The sequence below is a fragment of the Hetaerina americana genome, unplaced genomic scaffold (genome assembly GCF_022747635.1).
Source record: "Hetaerina americana unplaced genomic scaffold, ioHetAmer1.1.p SCAF_2, whole genome shotgun sequence".
NCBI classification, from domain to species: domain Eukaryota; kingdom Metazoa; phylum Arthropoda; class Insecta; order Odonata; family Calopterygidae; genus Hetaerina; species Hetaerina americana.
In genome coordinates, this window is record NW_027286763.1 from 62,979,574 (window position 1) to 63,005,548 (window position 25,975).

Consider the following 25,975-nt stretch of genomic DNA (forward strand, 5'->3'; position numbering starts at 1 on the left):
GGTCCCACAGTGCACACAAAATTATTAAGCAGATATTTCAACAATTTTTGATATTTCTCCATCAACTTTCTAGTCCTCATTTTATTGATTGTCAAGTCTACCCAGATCATAAAATCATCACAATTCAACAAAATGAAAGTATATCAATACCATTTCATTACATGAGCATGAGAAGTCCTTTTAAGGTAAAATAAACATAATTAAATATTGATATGAAAAACAAAATGAGGAGAGTGCTAGAAACATGTACAGGGAAGTGGTAATAGTACATGATTTTACAAAAATACTGAAAACATTAACATTAATGAAATTCCAGAATTTATTAACAATACAGGATTCCACCAAACACCAATTGCCTGGTGTGGATATAATTAAATTTAAGGCTATGAGATATTTTTTACATTGTACAACACAATAGGTTTTCTCACATCTGGATTAGCATTCCTGAACTTACTATAAGCGAAACCCTGTCTCCTTGCTTTCTCACTGGACGAGGTAATCAACATTTCACATGGAGTAAGAGGCAGAATGGAGAGACAGCTGCCACTTGAGGAGGGTAAAATTTTTGTCTTTTCCCAAGGAAGACCGTTATAGGCCATACACACCCTACTTCCCCCGACCCTTGAGGATGTCCCTCCCGGCACGTGAGACTTCAATAAACCAACCACGCCTTCTGTGAGTCCTCTTGGGTAATGTCACCAAGATAGCAATGCAACAACACCTAAAGGAGACATGAAACCTTGCCTCTCTCAAGGCTGGTTGTATCCCACCATGGCAGAATGGGCAAAAGATCAATACAGTTGAGTCTATTCAAGATTTCCACAACTTATGCCACATAGTTGTACTGATTGGGGTTGTCCTTATCTCGCTCCATATAATCTCTGTCTATAAGGGATTCAATTCTTTTCTTGAGGTCTGCGGGCTAGAATTAAAAACCAAAAATAATATTAAGAAAATCTCAGAAACTATGCATCATGTATATGCTACGGTCAAAGGCACAGTCGTAAAATGTACAACGCAAACAAGATATTCATACAGAGATTTATGAATTCTGGAGGATTGCATGGCATCATGTAGAAAATTCAACCTGCTCAGAGAGACTAAAAGTTGGCACTAAATTAATACAATTAAAATATTTTAAATAAAATGCACACAAAAATATAAAGGAGAGGAGATGATGGAAGGGTGGAAGCAATCCTTGAATTCTTTTGGTTTAATAATGTGTTTTGAACTTCATACGATCTGCTTTGAAATTGAGAGCTATGAAAACTAAAAACACTTTCCAACTTAAAAGCTAGCAACAGAATTTGTTGTCATATCTCCTCTTTACATGCAAGAGAATCTCTAATATAATGACTAGGGGTATTACATCCTCTGGATTTGTGGCATTATGAGAGAAGTAACTTCACATAAAAAGTTATTTTCAACATAGCTCAGATATAAATTCCTTGAAATTGCTCAATATTGAGATATTTCACTACATGAAAAACAAAAAGGTGAACATACGAGGCATATTCATAGAGTAAGGGCCGTTTGCTTATATTTAAATAATGGCACTTCAGAACACAGTTTTACCCCTGCAGTGCCATCTACTGATTCATTGAGAAGCTATAGCAGCAGTTGTTTTGTTTCAGAAGTCGTTTGCATGTCCGTGCATGCAAACAACAATGTCTGCGACAATCGTTCATCCCGCCAGCTATGAAGTACGTTCTGTCATACGATTCTTGTATGCAAAAGGATTGTCGGCTGCTGAAATTCATCGGGAATTATGCCTAGTTTATGGACTTACAGTTATGAGTGAAAGAAAGATTAGACAATGGTGCCGCTATTTTAAAAATGGATGAACAAATGTCCATGACGAAGAGTGAAGTGGCAGGCCCAGTATTCTGATCAATGAAAATGTTTTGCAAGTGGAACAAAAACTGCGATGTGATCGTCGATTGACGATTAATGGCCTGGCTGAACAATTTCCTCAACTTGGGCGCACTACTGTTTACAATATTGTAATGGAAAACCTCGGATACCACAAATTGTGTGCAAGCTGGGTACCGAAACACTGCTGCTAAAACCAATGAGAAAATTTAAGATTTTCGTTGGGAACTCTTTGACCACCCACCGTACAGTACTGACCTTGCACCTAGCGACTAATTCCTCTTCTTGCACCTGAAACAGTGGATCGGTGGACAACGTTTCGAAACCGAAGAAGAACTCAAGAACGGCATTGTCACTTGGTTCAACTCTCAGGCGGCGAGCTTCTATGCAGAGGGCTTAAAGAAGCTGGTGCAGCGGCACGAAAAATGTTTAGAAGTGAACGGTGATTACGTAGAGAGATGCAGTGGGTTTGTGGCTAACTAATAGTGCCAATAAAATGTGTATCATATGAGTATATTTTTTTCCTGCGACCAAACGACCCTTACTTTGTGAAAATGCCTCGTAGTTCCCTCAAATACTCCACTGTATGATTTATTCCACATAAATCAACAGCCTTAATTAAATACTGACATTTTTTACACTTGCAAATGGTTAAAAACTGCATCGGATCTTATTTTGAGCCATAAGCAAACTACTCCCAAAATATAGCCAGAACAGGAGCACTGAGTCGTGCAATGACTTATTTCATAGAACCATGCATTCAAAACAAACATGACAATATTAAAAAACAGTATTTATACAAGCCATGCATATCAAACTGACTCAGACTATCCAACTGTCTATCTCAGGTTGACATATCATTTTACAGATCATTTTAAAATAAATACATTTATAGTTTTTTAGAAATCCTTTTTTCCATGGTCAAATAAATTTGGTAAAGTTCTCCTATTAAGGAGAATGAACTGGCATTGATATTGAGATTTCTATTGTGACGTCATTCAAAAGGGGAAAAAAACAAAGAGCACATTTGAATGGCATTTTTTAACTTGCTTGTTAGATTAATTTTAAATCCACCATGACAATAACAAAAAACTGAGTACATATTTATGCAAGCCAGGCATGGTAAAATGCCTCGTCATTTTTTTCAGTTTTTATTAAAGGTGACGAGCCATCAATAAAAGATTAACAGAATAAGAAAAATCAGTCCTCCATCCTGTATGATACTGCAACAACTCAATTCTTTCATTTTTTTTAATTAGAAAAATAAAATAGAAGTACAAGAGAAGTCTACCAGATATAATAAAAAAATAAATCTCAAATCAATCAATCAAATTGGTTACAAAATACTTAGGGGACCTCAAAACATCTTTTCCCAAAGAATTCCAAAAGTCAAGCATTTGAATGAAAACAATATACTATGAATGACAAAATAGAGCATGGAGAAAAAATTCAGGACCGATAAATTATTTTCATTCAAAGTTAATTTAAAATTATGCTGAAATATAAGAAATTTACAAAATGAATAATTTAGCCAAGTAAAATAGAGTAGAAAATAAATTTCACTTGATAAAGGAGATAGCTTCAGGCGTCACTTTGTGGAAACGATACATATTGCAAAGGAAACACTTGGTTTTTCCACATAAAATATTTATTCACGACCTAGGTTTCGACGCTCAGCGTCATCTTCAGGTGAAATACAGGCCAAAATCTTTCTTTATATAACAGAAGGAATTGGGAGGTGGGGGGGGGGTGTGTATGGATGTAAGAAAGGAAGAGGAGATGGTGGGGGAGGGAAAGGAGCGGGATTGGGGTATTACTGAGAAGGAGGAGTCAAGGTTAGTCTCCGGGGGGGGGGGGAGGGGGGGGGGGAGGTTAAGGAAGCATGGTAGGGAAAGGGTTGCCTGGCGGGGGTCCGCCTTGGGGTTAGTGGAGATAGGACAAAGAGTTTGGGAGTTTAAGGTTGAGGAGGGGTGACCAGGAGTTACATAGCACGTCGTTCACTATATTATATAACAGAAGGAATGGGGAGGGGGGGGGGTGTGTATGGATGTAAGAAAGGAAGAGGAGATGGTGGGGGAGGGAAAGGAGTGGGATTGGGGTATTACTGAGAAGGAGGAGTCAAGGTTAGTCTCCGGGGGGGGAGGGGGGGGGGGAGGTTAAGGAAGCATGGTAGGGAAAGGGTTGCCTGGCGGGGGTCCGCCTTGGGGTTAGTGGAGATAGGACAAAGAGTTTGGGAGTTTAAGGTTGAGGAGGGGTGACCGGGAGTTACATAGCACGTCGTTCACTATATTACAGGAAGAATTTGCTCTTTCCAATATCTCCATATTTTCCAAAATGTCCAACCGGGGGCCTTTTCTTTCGAAATGGAGAAACTCCACGCTGAAATCACTCTTATGGTTCTGGTCAATCAAATGCTTGGCAAATTGAGATTTTCCATTACCGTTCTTCAGGCAGGCCTGGTGCTCCTTCACACGTTCACGGAACTTCCTTCCCGTCTGGCCTACGTAGACGGCGGAGCATTCACAGGTTAGCTTGTACACTCCGCTCCTTTCCGATATTGGGATTTCGTCTTTGTTATTTGCGAGGATGTTTCGCAAGTTGCGTCTATTGTAAAAGGCTGGCTTTATCCGTTTTTTTGGTAACACTTTAGCGACCGAGAGAGACAACTGTCCTAGGAAGGGAAGCCTGCGCCACTTGGCTTCTGAAAAAACATTATGATTGAAACCATATATTAACAGCGTGCTTAGTTTTTTTCTTTTACACTGGTATATTATATATACACGGCCAATTAATTGACCGTTTATACCAGTGTAAAAGAAAAAAACTAAGCACGCTGTTAATATATGGTTTCAATCATAATGTTTTTTCAGAAGCCAAGTGGCGCAGGCTTCCCTTCCTAGGACAGTTGTCTCTCTCGGTCGCTAAAGTGTTACCAAAAAAACGGATAAAGCCAGCCTTTTACAATAGACGCAACTTGCGAAACATCCTCGCAAATAACAAAGACGAAATCCCAATATCGGAAAGGAGCGGAGTGTACAAGCTAACCTGTGAATGCTCCGCCGTCTACGTAGGCCAGACGGGAAGGAAGTTCCGTGAACGTGTGAAGGAGCACCAGGCCTGCCTGAAGAACGGTAATGGAAAATCTCAATTTGCCAAGCATTTGATTGACCAGAACCATAAGAGTGATTTCAGCGTGGAGTTTCTCCATTTCGAAAGAAAAGGCCCCCGGTTGGACATTTTGGAAAATATGGAGATATTGGAAAGAGCAAATTCTTCCTGTAATATAGTGAAGGACGTGCTATGTAACTCCCGGTCACCCCTCCTCAACCTTAAACTCCCAAACTCTTTGTCCTATCTCCACTAACCCCAAGGCGGACCCCCGCCAGGCAACCCTTTCCCTACCATGCTTCCTTAACCTCCCCCCCCCCTCCCCCCCCGGAGACTAACCTTGACTCCTCCTTCTCAGTAATACCCCAATCCCGCTCCTTTCCCTCCCCCACCATCTCCTCTTCCTTTCTTACATCCATACACACCCCCCCCCACCTCCCAATTCCTTCTGTTATATAAAGAAAGATTTTGGCCTGTATTTCACCTGAAGATGACGCTGAGCGTCGAAACCTAGGTCGTGAATAAATATTTTATGTGGAAAAACCAAGTGTTTCCTTTGCAAAATTTCACTTGGTTTGAGAGGCATTTACTGACCATTGACAATCAGCAAAAAAGAATTTCGGGCAGGAAATCTATCATAATGAAGTAGCAACACAACTTTATGTGCAAACAAAGAAAACAACATTGTCTTATGGCAATGAGGAGAAAGAGTAATCATAATGTATTAAAATGAAAACATTAAAAAGCACTGTAAAATTTCAACCTCCTTAAATGAATCTGTTTCTAGCATTTCATAACAATAACATAAAAAGTAAAAGTTTGTTTCAGTTATGACAACTAAAAATTGCCTTAAACAATGAGAAGAATCACTGCCTTGCAAGAATAGGATTCATGCATCCATCAATATAAAAAATTAAAAGAAATACTAACATCACCTCAAAAAGAAGGTTTAAGTTGGCATGAAAACCTTTCTCACACCTTCAGAAACAATCTCCTACTAGTTGAATTATTTATTAGCCCAATACTGTATCACTTTTCCAGTATTTTTTTATTTTTTTTTTAATGTTCACAAAACACTAACCACAGATCCCTTTATATCTCTCTCATGATATGGCTTTATGAAAGTCCCCCACTTTTGATTGAGCCTTGTACCTAGGGACAACTTTCCCGGCATGACTTCTCAGTTCCCTGCCTTGGACTGATAGCTCTTTGAAGATTTTGACTTACAGGTAATAGTGAAAATGTTAATAATAATTTACAGAATTATTTATAACCCTAAAATCATTGTTTACGACACCAACTAACAAAAACAAAGTAAAAAGAACATCCTAAACAAAAGATCAAGGCAAATGATTTTTATACTTTGTAACGGTTACACTGGCAAAAGTTTTACGATATAATGCCAGTGAGAAGAATATAAATGATTGGGAGGTACCTGATCCATTAGGCGGGTGCATGAAATTACATTTTTTTTCAATGGGCAGAAAATATAATCATACAAACATTGAAGGAGAATAAGCATGCATATAAACTTCTCAGATTTAAACATTTCATGTATGCCTACACAATTAACAGGAAATAAGTATAATGAAAGTATTTATAATTATTAACGTGCTTTTCCAAAGTTGCTAAGAGCTCAAAAACTAACACTGCAGTAATATGTGCAAATTTTGAAATTACCCCAGAACTATAGGAAATATAAGAAAGAAATAAACACTTAAAACATACCTTGACCGGAAACTTAAGCTGATTATAGAGTTCACTAATAAGTAAGTTATGACCTAATGCTTTCCTCATCTTCATTATGCGCACTATAGCTGCATCAATCTGGTATTGACGATCTTGAAAGACTCTTTCTTCAGTAGCTTTCTGCTCTTCCGTCTGAAAATAATATAGTTCCATGTTATTTTTATGCTTTCTTTAATATATTTTACCAGGAGGATATTTGATTAGGCAAAACAATCACCCAACAACCCAAATGGCATTGTTCTAGGCTAACCTTGGATATGTGTATTCTATAATTCTAATGGATTTAGCCATTGATAAACCTGAGAGTTTTACAAACGAGTTTATCAGGATAATGATCAATGATATGGAGAATTAGTAAATGGTTACTAGGGCATTTGTTATCATACCATGAATTATTAATAATCTGAATTTATTAAATGCAACTATTGATAAAATGTTCAATGTAAATGCAAATTTTAGAAAACATTCAAAATATTTAACTGGAAATATTACTATGCTAAAGAAAAGGGTCTCACATGATTATTATTATTGGAGTCAATGGCCTCATTGAATATTACTATTTACACTATTTCTACACAGATATACTACTAAGGTGGCCCCTTAAGGACCTGGCCTGACCTAGAGATGGCAGTATTGCATTGGTCGATCAAATGAGGTGACCACTCCAGAAACAGTGAAGAAAATCCACAAAGTGATAATGGGTGATCGTCGACTGAAAGTGCGCGAGCTAGCAGACATAGTAGGCCTTTGAAAAAGTACCGTACATCGTGTATTTACTGAAATTTGGACATGAAACAGCTGTGTGCAAGATGGGTGGCATGGTTGCTCACACTTGAGCTTAACCAGTGCCGTGAAGATGTTTCAATTGAGTAGTTTTTATTAGAAAACTAAAACATTAAGGAATTTATATAATACTCACAGTTTCCTTCATTTGGATTTGATTTATTTTTATCCTGAAAAGTTTATTTGTAAACTCTCTATTAAAAAGGAACCTATCATTATCTTCAACATCCCTTCCTCGGGGCATCTTTTGCAAAACACGTGCCTTTCCACAGGCTAAGGACTGTAGCGTGCGTCTCAGCTCTCCATCCTGAAATATTTAAACATTTCTGCATTAAAAGATAATGTCCTACAAATATTGGGGAGTTTAAAAGTGAATATAAAAAATGTCACAATTTATAGATATTTTTATTAGCTGCCTTTAAAATACATCTCTTTGGAGGTTATTACATCACCAATTAGAACTTATCTTCATCAAAAGATTAAATATATCTATTGAAACAAATACTGTAGATAATGATTTGAAATTTGAGAGGTGATATGATATGATTATACAGCATGTGGCGCTTAAATCCGGACAAGCACAAATTTCCTTGAATGAGATTTCCTCGCCGGGTTAGCGAAACCTTCCCCAGACTTCTCCAAAGCATTATACTCAGCCATAATATTGTAAATAGTTGATCTGAGGTACCAGAAGAATCAAACTATTTCTAAATATAACGCCCAGCGTGATCACTTTCGACAATAGTGGTTCTTCGATTGTACTCTGCACTCGTACGTAACATCTCGCCCATTTGGAGGTTATGACTGCTTACTAGATGCCTATAGCTTTCAAGACCGCCAGTCGTGAACTCCAGTGGAACTACGATATGGGGCAAAGTTCAAATTGAAATTTGTCCGGATTTAAGTGTTGCACCCTGCATATACATTTAAGCTAGATGTCACTATGTACGAACTTGATTCGTATGCAATTTTATCTAAAGGTAAAAAGTTTTTTTTTCTGGACAAAAGTTATTTATTTACCTCAATTTTATGATTTTATCATTAGATATCTATTTCATTTCAATAAATCCCTTTAAAGCCTTATTTGAACAACTTCCTTCTTTAAAATTACTCCAGAAGTTCCATTAATACTATGACTTTTCCAGATCATAATGCATTTTGCACTAAAATCATCACATTAGTCTTTAAAAATTATTAGAACTTTTTCCCTATCCTATCTCCATAGCTCCATTCTGACCGATCAGAGAGGGTAAATGGTTAAAGATGACATATAGTACAAAATGGAAAGCCACACCCTGGTATTCAACAAAGCAAACCACTGAACAAGGTATGTAGTATAATATACAAGTTAGAGCTAGTAGTCTACCAGTAGAATACATTTGTGATCTGACACAGATTGTTGAGGAATGGCTCAATAATAATACAGTAATTTCAAGTAAGCATAGATGCATGCCACTTTGTACCAGTCAAAATTGAAATTATTATTACATTTAACATAATGCGCTAAGTACCTCAATTCCTGTTGCAGTCCCAATTTCCTCTAAGGATAGTTCATCAGCATCATTAAAAAGTAAGAGAACGAGAGCTTGGAACAGTGATACCTGCAACTCCTTTTTCCCCTATAAATAAAGTCACAGAAGTGAGTATTTGCTACATTTTTTGGATAAATGTCCTAAAAAAGGGAGATAGATATGCCAAAATGGGAACGTCTTTCTAGCACAAATAACACACAACATGATCCCATTAAGAGAAAAATTTAGTACATTATAACCACAAAAGCAAGTTACAATGAGAGATGATTAACGGCCTTAGTTATTTGCACTATTAGGAATAGATGGGTGACATGGATTTAGTAGAAGTGTTTGGTCTCAAATGCAATAGTAAGATAAACATGGCATTAGTAGTAATATCACTCTGAATGAATGGTGCCAAAGGATATGTTTTCTTGTTCCATTTAATAGAAAGATTACTGCACTTTCAGTGCTATGCATATCAAACTCAATTAGGGATCGGAGTACCAGAGTAAAAACCATGTAACATCCCTCACATTTGAACACAAAGGCTCTTTGAGATGCAAGGCTATACACAAGGGGGAATTGTGTATATTTTCCACAGTTATCACCATCACAAAAGTAATAAATGTATAATAATATTTTTACTCCAAAGAAAACTAATTGCCCACTGAGTGGTTCAAATAGTTATGTCTACAGTGAAGTACACCATCAGTAATTTAAAAAAAGCACAAAGAAAGACGATGATTCTTTCTTCGTGCTTCACAAATGGATTTCTACAAAGCATTGGCCTCAACTATCACTTACATCATTCATTTTATTACAGTTAAAATATTAATACATGTACATTAAAAGAGTCCATTTCCAATCATCCCTGTCATAGCTTAAACAGAACAATGATTGAATTGAGGAGAACTTAATTTTGCAATAAAATTTGAAATACTTAATACTTTTGTTTTTTTTTTCATTGAATATTTAGCATAAATTGGGTAATTTCCAAACTCTGGTAAAGATATAATAATATTACTACGAGGGTCATCCGGAAAGTAGTACCCGTTCGTGCCGCATGAAGTGCTGACGACGCGAGTAGCCGCTGGACGAGGTCAGATAGCTTCAGTGGCTTGTCTGCCTTCTCTGAGCCAAGTTGCGTGACTCTAGCATTGCCTGTGTTGTTTCTGTGATTGTTTACAATGTTTAAAAAAATTGAGAACGCCGCCAGTTGTGAAGTGAGGGCAGTGATTAAATTCCTCAATGCAAGAAACGTTCGCCCATGTGATATTCATCGCCAATTAAAGGAGGTGTATGGAGACAATGTAATGGACGAGTCGTCTGTTCGGCGGTGGTGTCGCAACTTCAACATGGGGAGGGGGAACACACACGACGATGAGCGTTCGGGGAGACCGTCTGTCATTACAGACCAACTGGTGAGCTCAGTTGACGAATTCGTGAGGAACGATCGGCGCGTCACAATTGATGACATCTGTGAGCATTTTCCCAATGTTTCTCGAACAATTCTTCATGAAATTGTTAAACACCATCTGCATTATGCAAAAATTTGTGCAAGATGGGTCCCTCGCGTATCTCAATGAGCTGGCGGCGAAGGACTATGCAGCAGGAATACAGAAACTTGTCACACGTTATGACAAATGCCTTAATTTGCTTGGAGATTATGTTGAGAAGTAGTTTAAAGTATCCTCTTTCAAATAAAATTTTTTATGTTTGTTAATATTTACTTTTGTGTCTTTATTACATGAACGGGTACTACTTTCCGGATGACCCTCGTACTAATGCTGTCTAACCTTACATTTACCTTTTTTATTGGAACATATATTAGCTTTATAACACAAATTACAACAAACCAATCATCACTTTGAGTAATCGGATTTTGACTATTTGTTCTTGAGCAATGCAGCAAATCCTTATTTCTCTTCCATCTAATATTCAGTGATATCAGCAAACAGTATCTGTCAATGGTATCTACACTTAATGCCAAGATGGATGATCACTGCCTTGAAAACATACCATGAGTTGAAGAGGTGAATCAACATGCCATGAAGCATGGACTTTTACTGGAGTAGAAATATGACTCCATGAAAAATGTTGGTGCACAATTATTTAAAATTGCAAGGAGTTCTAGCATAAAATAACAATTTTCACACCCATCAAAAATTGTGTTTTCAATGCATCAAACTGTCAATATGAGAACACATACCATTGGGAAGACAGCTCGAAGTACACAATGACCCAAGGTTGGCTGCCACTGAAGTTTCCGTCCACCATGTTTTCCCAAATAAAATTTATTAAATACATCCTGATGATGAACCATTTCTGCAGGTGGCGTGACTTCAACAACAGGATAAGTGGGCCAGTAACCCATTGTGAGAATATTTACTGTCAGATCTGTGCCTTGAGCAGGTGGGTTACGAAGATTTGCCATATACTGAGAAAAGAAGAAAAATACATTTGCACTCCTTATTAATAATGATATTCATTCAAAAATAATAAATGGAATATTCCCGATTTCCCATTATACAAAAAGGAAAAATAAAAATAACACAAAATATCCGTACAAATAGTAACCATATGGATTGTTTTTACATAATCCATGCAGCTTAGAGATCAATGGTTAGGGTATGGTGCTCGCATTTATTCCCTTCTTCATTCATCATAATTATTTCAACACTGCATGTTGCACAGTTTGTCTATGAATTAATGCAGGCCGTGTAGCTGTGCTTCATCATAAGCATGTTAAATGCTCAAGTTGAGTGCTTTGAGATTGATATGCCATGTAAATCTTGGAAAATCCACAACAGAATTGTAAGAGTTAATGAAAGAATTTTATAGACTAAATGTAGGCAGAGAAATTGCTTGAAGTATGGTAAATTTATGGCAACAAATAAAAAGCTTTCTCAGTGACTTTGCTTCACTTTATATAACAGTGGAATGTAGTAAAAAGGGAAGTAAGAAGTATGAGCCAATGAGAATAAACATATAGGGATGTGCATATGTGTTCTTTTTATTTTAAAAGGTTATTTTTATATTCACTATGAAAATCCCCCCCCCCCGGACTACAACCTTGACGTGGTGGAAGAGCTTGTGCGTTCCGATGACCCCTAGAGCTGTGCTGGCGGGAGTAATAGTAATTGCTCCTGGTAGGGTCACCCATGCCAGATAGGTCGAAGGTTAGGAGCCTGACGAAAGGTAGTCCACGCAGTGTCTGTTCCTCAGTGAGGCGGCTGCAATGGCATCTGACCCCAGTGGGGCGGCCAATAAGTGATGGTGTCACGTTAAAAACACTATTGAGGAAGGCAACGGGAAACCACCGCAATTATCATTCCCAAGATTTAAATGATGGACAATACAAAGAATTTGAGTCCTGGCAACCACGGGGCTCGGCCCAATCGGCCATGTGTCGTGCCCGGCAGTGGGGGAGGCAAGGCTTCCGCGGTTGTCATCCCACGAAACCCTTGCAAGGGAAAACCAGCAGCAGCAGGACAGAAGACGCAGGGGAAGGAGACCAAATTAGTTAGAATAGGAACGTGGAATGTTAGGACAATGATGAGGACAGGAAAACTGGAAAATATCAAGCGAGAGATGGAAAGGGGAAATATAGATATTTTAGGTCTATGCGAGGTGAGATGGAAAGATAGCGGGGATTACTGGAGTGATAAGTATAGAATAATATACAGCGGTGGGGACAAGAGCCAACGAGGGGTTGCCATAGTATTAAATGAAGAGGTAGGAAGAAGCGTAGTCAACATAGAGCAGGTAACGGATAGAATACTACTAGTAGAGATAAAAGCAGAACCGACGAACTTAGTTATTTCAACCACCGAGCAACCATAAAGAAGAAGAGGTCGATAGGATATACGACCAGTTAGAGGACATAATCACGTGTGTTCCTACAGGGAAACATTTGATAGTGATGGGGGATTGGAATGCGACGGTAGGCGAAGGAAGAGATGGTGACGAGGTCAGGGACTACGGTTTAGGCATGAGGAATGACCGCGGGGAGAAAGCAGTTGATTTCTGCAGGAGACAGGCGTTAGTCATCACCAACACTTGGTTTAGACACCATAAAAGACGCAGGTATACATGGAAAATGCCAGGTGACTCCGAAAGGTATCAGCTAGATTATATCCTTGTTAGACACAGGTTTAGGAACAGTGTGATAAATTCGCACAGCTTCCCGGGAGCGGATGCGGACTCGAAAACCGCAAAAGACACTATTGGAACCGTTAAAGCTAAAAGGACTAGGAAACCATGGATCACGGATGAGATGATTACAAAGATGGATGAGCGGCGAAAATGGAAGAATTTAAATACAGAATGAGGCAAAATGAAGTACAAAGAATTAAACAATAAATTGAGGCGGTCAACAAATAAAGCAAAAGAAGCATGGTGGAAGATGCAGAGCAAGGATATGGAAAGTCTACATAGGAAGGGTGAAATCGGTGCGCTGTACAGCAAAGTTAAATCTTTATCGGGAAGTAAGAAAGGGAGATAGACGATTGCAGTTAGAGATAAGGCGGGTAAGGTAATAGTTGACGCAGGAAAGATCCAAGAGAGATGGAAGGAATATACAGAAGAACTGTATAGTAAAGAGCTTAGACCAACAAAGTTAGACATTGAAAAGGAACATAACGTAGAGGAAGATAGCTTAGGTCCAGGCATACTAGACAATGAGATAGAAAAGGCATTAGGGGAGATGAAATTAAATAAGTCTGTGGGTGTGGATAACATTCCCGTGGAACTTTTAAAATGCTTAGGAAAATGTGGGAGGAAGAGGCTATATGGGCTGATCCATAGTATTTATGAGGAAGTAATCTGGCCGGAAGACTTTGCGAGATCAGTTTTAGTTCCTATTCCGAAAAAGGTAAAGGCCACGTCATGTGAGGACTATAGGACAATTAGTTTGATATCCCACGCAGCTAAAGTTGTTCTCAGGATCATTAACAAAAGGATAGAGAGTAGGGCAAATGATTACTTAGGGGATGATCAGTTTGGGTTTAGGAAGGGGAGAGGTACGAGTGATGCCATTGCAGTAATGAGATTATTAATCGAGAGGAATATAGAACACAACCAGGAGGTATTTGCCTGTTTCGTAGATTTCGAAAAAGCATTTGATAGAGTGAATTGGGAAAAACTAATGAGTATATTGCAGAAAATAGGAATAGATTGGAGGGAAAGGAGGCTAATCCACAACCTGTACATGTCTCAGACTGCTCAGGTGCGAGTGGGGAACGGGGAGTCCGGTTGGGCAGTGTTAGGAAGAGGTGTAAGGCAGGGTTGCCCATTATCACCATTGCTGTTCAACATATAGTATATACATACGTATGCAGAGGAAATGATTAAAGAGGCATGGGAAGAAATGGAGGTAGGAATGAAAGTGGGCGGGGAATTTGTAAAATCAGTTAGGTTTGCTGATGACCAAGCTTTAGTTTGTCAGGCAGCCAAGGGGCTGCAAGCATTGCTGAGTGAATTGGAAATTCAGTGCGATAGGTATGGGATGAGAATCAATATAAATAAAACAAAGGTTATGCGATTTTCTAGAAAGAAAAAGGCTAAGCTTAACATTAAAATAGGAGGGCAAAAACTAGAGCAGGTAGAACAGTTTACGTATCTCGGTAGTGTTTTGGACCAACACGGTCAATGTGGGAGGGACGTAAGGAGAAGAATTGCCCTAAGTTAAGAGGCTTTCACAAGGAGGAGGGAGTTGATGACGGGGACGTTGAGTAAGGATGTTAAGAAAAGACTTGTTAAAACTTTGATTTAGAGCATTGCTATGTACGGCGCGGAAAACGTGCTCACTGAAGCAGGAGGATAGACTTAGATTGGAGTATTTTGAAATGTGGGTGTGGAGAAGAATGGAGAAGGTGAAATGGACAGAGAAGAAAACAAACGAGGAAGTACTTGGTATGGTGGGCGAAGAGAGGGGTTTGTTGGGAGCAATCCTATTGAGGCAGGAAAGGTGGCTGAAGGGGGTTTTGACCGGCAGCGGGATGTTGAAGACTGTAATAGAGGGGAGAATGTTATGCAAACGAGGAAAGGGAAGGAACAGGATAGGGATGTTGGACGGGATGAAGGGAGGAAGAAAGTATTCAGAGCTGAAGAGGGACCTGATGAAAAGTAGGATGTTGTGTTTTGCTAGGGGTCACAAATTATTAAATTAGTAATTATGTCCATCCAAAAACCTACCTTAACCTGTAGATTACCTAATAATAATAATAATAATATGAAAATCCCTTAAAAATGTTAGAGCAAAAATATGCAGCAAAAATTCTAACTTTTCTGATTCAACACAATAAAATTTTTCAATGCTAAAATCTTACAATCCTGTACTTGTACATTTTTATAGCAAAACAATTAATGAAATGAAAATCATGCAAAGCCATAACAATGCACAATAAATAATTATTAATAGCTTCCTGGTTGACATCCTTACATCTCTGAAGTAAAATAAAACCACCAATGACTATAATACTCGGAATATCATTAGAGGTATTCATTCAAGTTTTCCTCACCTGACGGAAGGCAATGTTAATATCTTTACTAAGTTCCATGTCTTTAAACATTCCTTCCAGCTTAGATGTAAAACCACCCCCACATTCCTGTTTCAACTTTGACAGCATACTTTTTTCAGCATCCACACTGGCTGATTTTCCAACAAGTAGGCGTTTGGCTAAATCCTGAGAAAGGAATAATACATATAATTTAAACACCAATAAAATATCAAAAGCAAATGAGAAAAATAACATTTTGATTGCACATCATGCCTTCCAATAGCTTGATAATATATGCAGAGCTTTATATTAAAACACATTATCACTGCAAATGAAAGATTAAAAAAACATAGGAGGGATTCAGAATGCATAAAAAATGGATATACATATGTGAGACCATGTAGATGAAAAGAAAATGTATATAAGTACATATACATATGTGACATCACCTACTCAGCTTAATGATTTTGAGCAAAAATATAGTATTCCGTTACAATGACAATGGAAACAATTTATTATTGCAGAGAAACTTTGCCCTATACAGTCAAAGAGCAAAACTTGAGTCTCATTTCACATCTTGTACCACTTAATAATGAAAAGCAGTTGTCTGTTCTAACCTTGAAAATTATCAGCTGATTCCATTAAAATATCTTACGTACCACCTTACTGTTTCAATGTCCACTGTAACTGTGGTGACCCAAGAATTATTAAACGCAAGCATGAAGACTTTTCCTGATGGTGCACGAGTAAAGTATCTTACTTATGGTTTCTCACTTATAATACACTACTTATGTTAAAAATATTACACCTATTTGCCAGGCAATATTAATATTATATTATGTACAAAGGAATTCAAAAAACAAATCTTAGAAATTTTTAAACAGGCCTAAACCTATACAACAATTAACTGAACTAATAAGATATGCACATGAAAATGAATATTTTGAACACAGTAATTTCTACAAGAGAAAATTTTTTTTACAGTCATTGAATTCGAACAACATAAATAAGAGGTTTTTTCTATTTTAGCAACCAATACCTTCTTGTAGAATGCTTCAAACACATCCTTTCCATGAATAAAGCGGAAAAGAACCATTATCTTATCCAAAAGTTTTTCCAGTTCCTCCTCGGTTGCTTCTTTGTTTCCAGCTCTCAGCTTGGAATCAACAAATTTAGCTAAAATATTGAATGCAAAGAAGAAAATCAACCTTTAATTATTTTACTTATCATGCATTTATGACATTAATAACATACAATATGAGAACATGAATATTATGATAATTAAAAATACACAAATTTTGTTCACATAAATTAGAATTTGTCAGTGAAACTGTGTTGTTTAATTCCCATGCAATTCGAGTTTTCAAGGAAACAGTGACCCTAGGGACATTACCTATTAACTCAGCAGGTTTATTTGCTCGTTGATTGATGAAGTGTTCAAAAGCTTCTTTCAGACTGTTGGTGAACTTTTCATTTTTATGAAAACAAGTAGTCACAACATTATCCATTTTATCTTTAAAATCCAAGAGTTCTTGGACCATAGTTTTATCTTTTTCTGGATCTATCACAATTGTTCGCCCTTTTTTCTGAAAAAAAAAGAAATGTAACATTTGAGAAACTATTTAAATTCATTAACTTAAAAATAGAAAAATAATACATTGTGAAAATGTAAGCATAAAAATAGCACTCAAAATATTTGAGATTGTATTCGCCAGTAGCCATCATAGTGGTAACACAAGAAAATTAATTTAAAACATCCTTGAAATTTCAGATTTTTCTAGAAAAAATTTTTTTGATGGCAAACTGTGAGAAAATTAAAAGATATATCCGACCAATTTTGTTGTAATGAATGTATACAAAAATATTCAATGAGAACAACAGGTACAAAATAATAAATTTACTTTTGGTTTTAAGAGTGAACTCTTATATTTATAGCAATTCCGAATTTTAACAAATATGGTAATTTTACACTGTTCATTAGTTTATTCTCATAGTTTCTTAGAAAACCATACAACTCATGCTACAGTTAAGCATTACAACCCCAAACTTATGGTAGACAGCACATCCCTCGTATAATAATTTACTCTGCATGTTTTCACATTCTTAAAATATAGGAAATTACTTTATCTATCCAAATTCAATAGATGATTTCATATGAAAATACTGACCAATGCTTTTGGCAAAGGAAGGAAAGGAACAGAAAACTTCAATAACAACTTGGTCATTCACCATGAAATTATGGAGCTCCTTCATCGGTCAACTTCTGATTACAGAGGGATAACCACTAGTGATTTTTTTTATATCATCTAAATTAAACAAGACAAACTAGTAAATCTGGCTTAAACTAACAAACTCAGCCTTACTCTGTCAATCAGTACTTTTTTTCAAGACAAATTTTGCAACAGCTTCTGTTAAAAGGGTAAAGGCAAAGAAACTGGATGCTTTTTTTTATTTCTCCAACGTTCAACTTTTTCTGGTATTCCATACCTAATTAAAAATCCGTAATTTCTCCATATTTCCCCAGTATTCCCAAAGCACAGATGACAGCCCTGCATATAGTAATGGTACACATTAAACTTCAATGAGAATTAAACACTGGATTTTCTACCTAAATTTTCCTCATTCCATCACTTAAGCTTCAACTTACAGAACCATATATCGCCATGAGAAGATTAGAAAGGAATGCAATTTCTATATTATTTCACAGAAGGGATTGAGAAAGGGGGATAGAGGAAGTGACACCTAATAGTTAGTGATATAAGTGGTAGTCCTATCCCCATAAAAGTTTTATTTTCAAACCTCCCCTCCTTTAAATAATACATAAGCCAACTCTTCCATAAACTTCACTTAATGAATGCATTTTAAGTCAAAACTTAGGTCATAGATTGAATTAACTTTGTGGAAAATCCAAGAATAAGACTTGTTTCCACAAAGTGAATCTTGAAACCACCCAGTTAATCAGAATTATGTCTCGTATATTCAATTCTATGCTCTTGTTTAATTATCATTTCTATTAACTACTTTTAATGATAATCAGTGATAGCAGGCTATGATAGCTATAGCAAGTGAAGCAGGATGGCAGAGTTACTGAATGAGGAAATTTTGTTCTTTGCAGAAGCAAAAAGTGAACTACGTGAAGAAAAATAGCCAGAAAACTTGAAATAAAACAAGATCTTTGAAGATAAAGACGGGGAAAGTTTTCCACAAAGCCAAAGCATGCCATCACAATGATGCATACAACATGAGATGTGCAATACTATCAATGACTAAAACAATCAACCTGAAATTGCTACGGGAAGTCTAAAAATGTGATTTCAGCAATCCTTACTCGTGATGTTCAAAGAATGGGGAGCGCAGAAACTTAAATGGTCAGAATGATGGGGAGAAAGCAATAAGGGATAGGGAGGAAAGCCAAAAGAAGTTGTGAAGTTATATAGGAGATGTTGGAGTGACTCCATTGTATATTTTGAATTGGGGGTTTCCTTCAGAATGAGATTCCCTCACTTTAAATCTTCATTCCTGAAGAGTAATCAGAAAACCCCTAGGATGGACCTTATAACAGTTTTCATTTAAAACATTTGAAATCACTATAAAAAATAGAGTTCCATATGTGCATTCTACAATTCACTAAGCAAATGCTTGCTTAAATATATCATTTCTGCATCTTTTCTTTAACTCTCTGGAGAAAATCAGTTATCTTAATTTACCTCTGCTTTCCTCTAGCTTCCCATAAATGTGCACCCCAATATTGGCACCAAACGTGGAATGTGAATGCCATCCCTTCTTAACTATCCAAAAAAAACCTCGGCTTGCCATCTTTGTGTTTAATTTTCATTGATACAAGGAATTATATTTGGAAGCTGTTATGGGACATAATTGGTAAGATTATAGGCATGATAGAGGATCACAACAGAAAAAAACAAACATTTTTAATCTTAATTATTTGGTTGCACAACCTTTTCATTTAAATAATTCCATCCTGAACCATTGACACCCAAAAACCCTTCTGAAAAAAAATTCTCAGAAGTGCCTATGCATCTAAAGCTTTCCTGCATGCTCTCACCAAATTGCACCACCTACTTCACAGTTATTCAGCCCCTTACATTTATCCTTGAAGACTTTTACCCCATCCTGATCAACCAAAAAACCAGAGCTTACAATCTAAATAAGCTTACATACTTTTTATACATCCTGTCAACCTATCAGACATCCTGACTAAGTTCTAAATCCTTCAAGTATCCAAACTCTGTATTCTCCATGCCCAATCCACATGAACTCTTAGTAATTGAACCAGATGCAAAACTTTGTCACATCTTTATCACTCTTTCTCTCCTCTCAGAACTCAAACACTCTCTCCCAGCACACTCTATTACCTCTCAAATCTCCAGCATTATTATCCACTGTCTAAAATGTAACTCTGACCCTCCTACGTTGGAAATTTCACCACACACTTTGATTTTTGAATCAACAATCACCCTTCTTTCCCATCAATCTATCTTCCAGTTCCCAAACAAACCTCCCTCACCGGCTCTTATGACAACTGTTTCATAGACCCATGCTGAGTAAGTTCAGGTACCAGGCCTTTCTGGGATACCATAGGTGAAATAGGGAAAGGAACTGACTCCCTTAATCTGATATGTGAATTTCACAGGCTGTTGGGCTTAGTACTAGGTGGGCTCTACCCTCACTTATCACACCAACCTCCAGGTTGAAAACTATGGTTACATGGTTAACTTTAGAATGAGTATAAAAACATTTGTATGACCTATAATTTCCCCTCACTTTTTAAATCTAACATTTAATCCAATAACAGTTTCATGGACAATACTACTGGTCTGCTAAACAAGTTTTACAATGAACTCATAAGTTAAAACTAGGTAAAGCCATTAAAAATATTTTAAAGTGTATTTCATGGCTAAAATGTGTTCAAATGATAAAATAAAGGTAGCAATCTATCTTGAATGGTCACCAAATACTGACATAATTATTTTCAAACACCATAAAATAGACCATTATAATCCACGCATACAAAATAAATACAATACTCATTTTGAAAGTGAATTGAAGTACTTGGATATCAAAGCATGCCTCAATGTAACCCACATTTATAGTCTGCACAGAGAATTTCAATAAGTAATTTATAATAATTATTTTTTATTTTCTCTCAGTATTTCCTGGTGGTTCATGTGTCCCTGGAATGCCAAATAGCTTGTCGTGGGACATCATGATATAATTCTGCTCAGGTTTTCCAGGAGCTGAATAACTTGAGCAAATACAACTTTGCTTTTTTCCAGAACCTAAGTCTGCCACCTATAGCCATGCCAACAGATGTTTTAAATGACTTACTTTAATGTATGCATTAAAGTTGACGCAGAGTCCAGAAAGGCCTTTCTCGACACGAGAGAAAAGGGAATACATGAGTGAGAGATCCTGGATACGATTTCCTTCCAACAAAGAATCCAGACCTTTCTGCAAAATACTTGTAAGATGCTCACTAAGTAGCTGCTTCTCAACTGTGTGGATTAAAGGCCACCTGAAATCAAAGAAAACAAAGTTTCAGATGCAGCGACAACAATATGCATGCAATATTCTAAAACAAAAACCTAATATTCTGAAATAAATAACCTAAATATCAAAATGCCATATTATATTTTAATCCTTTCAAATGAGGAAATTAAAATACCATGTACTTTTCATGGCCATAGGAAGGTGGTTTAGAAATTCCATGCAAAACTAAAAAAATTACTTCATTTTTCATGGGGTATAAGGATTGAGTAGGAATAGTAACTATGTCAATTTTGCAGCCAAAACTGAAGCAGAAAGATCTGGGGCATTGCCATATTGAGTGTGAATTTTCCTTGCAGTTTGGTTTTCAGATGATCTAACAATGATGTATGGCATGCACCTGTAATAGTTCACCCTTTTCCAAATACCCAAAGAAGATAATTACTTGCAAATCCCAAAAAAAATTTGCTATAACCCTCCCAGCTAAGGGAACGATGCTCGCTTTTTTTGGTGCAGACTTCTCATTGGCAACCAATTGCTTGGAATGTTACTTGGGTTCAGGTAAGTAGTGGTACATCCATATTTTCTCCACAGTTGTGAAATAATGCCGAAGTTCAATGGATTATATTAAAACAGCTGCAAACTACTCTGGGATCATGCCACATGATTTTTGTTTTTTTTGAACTGTTAGAAATCACAGCACCAATTTTGTAGATAGCTTTCTCAAGTCCAATTGTTTATGCAAAATATTGTTTACCCATTAACTTGAGATGCCTAAAACATTAGCAATCTCAAACACTAGACTCTTCCACCACTCATCACCATATGATGAATTTCATCTTCGGTTAATGGAGTAATGACTTCAACAGAGCCAACAGAAAATCCAGCAACATTTGCGACCATTAGGTCACTCCAAAAATTTTGAAATCACTTATAAACTATGGCGCAGATTAACCATAATGTTTATCCAGTTGTTCTTCAGCATTATGATGTAATGCACATATCATAGAATAATATTTTATCCAAATTAAATTCTCTTCCATCCATTTTCTGGAAAGGACTTGCTTGATTCAAACAGAAGTTCAACAAAAAGTAATAGACTGATCTGGCCAAAACCTGATCTGTGTTCCTTCAAGAGATGCTAATAACTGAAATAACTTCAATATGCACCAGTGGTGCCAAATCTCTGACTTAGCAAGGAGTTTTCAAACTACCCGACAAATGTACTTGTTTTCTACTATGTAAATATAAATACGAAAAAGCATTGTGTACAAAATTATCAAGTGTTGGTTTAAGTATATATTTCAGAAAGGTTTATCCATTATTACTTATTTTTATTGATCAAAAGTGTTCACTGAGGTCAATTACGACAATTCAAACATAAGAGAATACTAACAAGAAAATGAAACATACTTTGTGGTAGGATCAAGGTAGTGCAACAGGCGCTCATTTTCTTCTGCAATACGTCCATCCACATGTGCCAAGTATTCAGGAACATCAGTTTCCTGCATCAGGGTTTGTCCTTCAGCAGCATACAACCGTTCTGTTGCAGCAAGGAACCTATGAGAGACATAACAAGCTTAAGAAAAATATTGCAATTGGATATCATCAGCAAGAGCCAAAAAAATGACAAATAGCTACAGAATTTGTCAGATAATGACTACAGATTCAATATTTCATTCACATACAAAAAAACCATGATTGTGCCCTATGAAACTAAACCTTGAACTCTATGCATATTGTACTAAAATCATGAATGAGGGAAAGCATGTGAATGCAATTTTTCCCAAGTTAAAAACTTTTTTAAATAGTTTTCCACATGGAGCATACATTTAAATTGTATCATTGTCAATTCTTTTATATTAAAATCTTAGATTCATCATGTCTCATGGTTTGCTTAATTCATATCTCCCTCATAGTGCAACATGGTTATTTTTTCTTCCTTTCTTCCTCATTTCTCACTTTGTGCATTCATTTGTTATCCAGCATCTGTATCAAACAGACATTGAAGTGCCCTTTCTTAATGCCAGCTTTCCCAACAGCCCATGCCTCGATTACATAGGACATCACACTCCTCATGAGTAATTTCACATATTAGTGTTCTTATTTGTTACTTCATTCTTTGAGTGCAGAAGAGCAACCTCTTAGTGGTAAATACCTTCCTCAGACTTCTTTGAGTGATTCTTTCAAACTCCTTTCATCTCGTGTTATCTTACCTCTAGGGGGTGAGCATGATTTCTTATGTTCTAAACCTTTCATTTATCTCAAAAACTTGAGCAAAACGAAATCTTCCAAAACATCTGTGTGCATCTTGCCTCTGCTGCACACTAGAATTTTAGTTTCTTTTCTATCAGTTGATGTCCATGTTATATCTATGGAAGTATTTTGTTCATCCTGTTCAATTATCTTCATGTTCATAAGCCCTGCATGCTTTTTAAGTTTCCCAGTTCACTGAATGTCATTTTATCGGCATTGAGACTTTTGTGGCCAATTTTCCTTATTTTGCAGAGATATATCATTGAGGGACAAGCATTTGATGTTGTTCAAATTCTTCCAACTTATTTCTATCCTTTACCTTAGTCGAAAAACGTTATTGACGACTGTTATTATTGTTGTGTGCAAAGTTAAACCACAAAATGCTCCAAATGCCGAGATATACCTTATTAATAATTATTATGGAAACTGACTTACTTCGTCTCAAAGGCCTCTCTGTAGATTTGAAGATCAGAAAGCATTCGTAATAGGGACTTGAGCAATGTACGATCAACAGTATCCCCTCGTCGCTCTCTTTCGATGAGTAAAAGCAACCCTTCCACCGTTCTTGTCTGTACCAGTTGATTTAATATTATGTGATGGCCAAAAAGATCAAGACCCATATCCCTGTGCACGAAATAAAAGAAGCATTATCACACTGATAAATTTATAAATAATAATTTAAAATCCCAAATTCATAACTTCATTTACCACAAGAACATTTATACATGTTAATGACCACTATCTATGTGACTAAAATAATAATAATATAAAAAATCATCTGAAACTTACCATATTGAATGAATTGTTGGATTTTGGAGAACATAAGTCCTGTCTAAATAGAGGAAAATACTGCGAATCATTATCATCTGACGGCAATGTGCCAGCCAACACTCATTCATTTTCTTAAGGAATATTATCCTGTCCATAGATTCAGTTAAAAACTGTTCTATGTTCGCCTTCACATGCATTTCGGTAAGCTCTGATAAATAAAAATGCCGAGGAATTATGAGTATGTATAAACCAACAAATCGTTTGAATGCCAACTTCCGAGTGCTGAACGAACTCATTACCATTGAGCTTGGTGTAAAGCTGCGAGGCCATTTTATGATTGCACATATTTTCCACCGCTTGATATAATTCTTCCAAGCTGTAACCTATAGATTTGGATGTTTGAATAGCTATTACCGCTTCTTTAAGTTTATCCCAGGTGTGTTCTTGATAATTTTCTGGCAGTTTGGGTTTTTCTGATGAGATACAAATAACAGCAATGGAAGATTACATAATAGTACCTAGGGTCCACATTATAAATGAATAACTCCGTTAAAGACTTAATTTGTAGTATTTTACAACGACTTCAATAGAAGCCAATGATACTCTCACGTTGTCACTGCCGGCGTGAGAGTGGCTAAACCTTCCATATTCATATAGCAAAATATCCTTACTTTCTATCCAGCACGTATGCAACGCTAACATGAAACGTAAACATAGTTGAGACGTCAAAACATTAGGCTTATAGACACAGAGGAAAACACTTTACCTTTAAAATTCTTAATAATTAACTTCTTCGCAGAACCTGGCTTCACATTCACTATTGTAGAATTTTTGCTTACACCATTAGGGTTGGATAGAGCTGAAAAATTGGGTCTTTTCTGGCTTGTGTCAGTCATTGCTTCCTTCTTCAATTTCTTGTTTAGAATGTTTTCGTCCGTTTCACAAAAAGAGTTCCTTTTCCTATAACGCTCTTTGGATAAGTCCTTGAGCCTTGTGAAATTAATAGGGCCTGACATAGGAGTGCATGACAAGGCCTCGGCCTACCGATAATTATACTTTAAAAATAAATACACTTTTCAACTAACAATAAGAACCATTTAATTCCACTACTTCACGGCATATGGGCTAAATTTCCCGTGAATGGCGTGATCTAACGAGACTTGAACTATTTAGCTAGTATGAAAATTTGGTAGCCGAGTCTTGTGATGAGGCGCAAACAGTACAAAGAGAAATGTTAATTTACAAGGTTATGCCCATTAGTAACCAAAATATTCTTTAGTCTAACTCATCCTGCAAAATATCACCGAATTTGGAAGACTAAGGGTGAACAGTGGCTCTACACGTAAACTCCACGAATATCAATAACTTCATAGAAACAAAATGTAATCGCTAAAAGCGCAGACCATCGAATTGGATCCTGAAGTGGATAACGATTTCCTCGGGGAATGCATAGAGGAACGATGTTGTGCCCTATTAATAGTGTTATTACTTCACTTGTCGTCCAATGCAACTTCTTAGTTGAAGTTTCTGGTTTTCATGATAAGATGAATCTGTCGTGTTAATATTCAATTAATTTCCAGTTTTTCATCAATTTCATTTCTATTTAAAGTGCCCTCTTTTTTGATTAGATTACCTTGTGGATTTTTGATAAATAGGAAGCGTACTTCGAAAGAAAGATTGCCCAATTGAATTATTTATGGCAAGAGAACGACTTAAGTTATTACCTTTTTATCATTGGTGTATTCCCCTAGGATATTATTTTCGCACAAAGGGTCTTAAATAATTGGGTTTATGAAGGAGAATTTTCTTTTTTGCTAGCATTTTCAATGATATTGCAACTCTGTCCTTCGCGCATGCGAGTGGTAGTATGAGTATGCATTAGCATACTACCCTCCGACGGATATTATACGGTTTTTG

At 36.7% G+C, this 25,975-nt stretch overlaps 1 protein-coding gene across 1 annotated transcript; it reads right to left on the minus strand.

Annotated features, from left to right (window-relative positions):
* Positions 1–305: 305 nt before the first annotated feature.
* Positions 306–25,424, minus strand: Cul4 (cullin 4). Its single transcript, XM_071584902.1, has 14 exons — positions 24,825–25,424; positions 24,358–24,531; positions 24,077–24,266; positions 23,723–23,911; positions 22,445–22,591; positions 20,873–21,059; positions 16,920–17,112; positions 16,566–16,702; positions 15,548–15,712; positions 11,236–11,463; positions 9,024–9,131; positions 7,649–7,819; positions 6,709–6,861; positions 306–922 (listed from the first exon to the last, which is right to left on the minus strand). The coding sequence occupies exons 1-14, from the start codon at positions 25,072–25,074 to the stop codon at positions 827–829; spliced, it is 2,388 nt and encodes a 795-aa protein (XP_071441003.1). The 5' UTR covers positions 25,075–25,424; the 3' UTR covers positions 306–826.
* Positions 25,425–25,975: the final 551 nt, after the last annotated feature.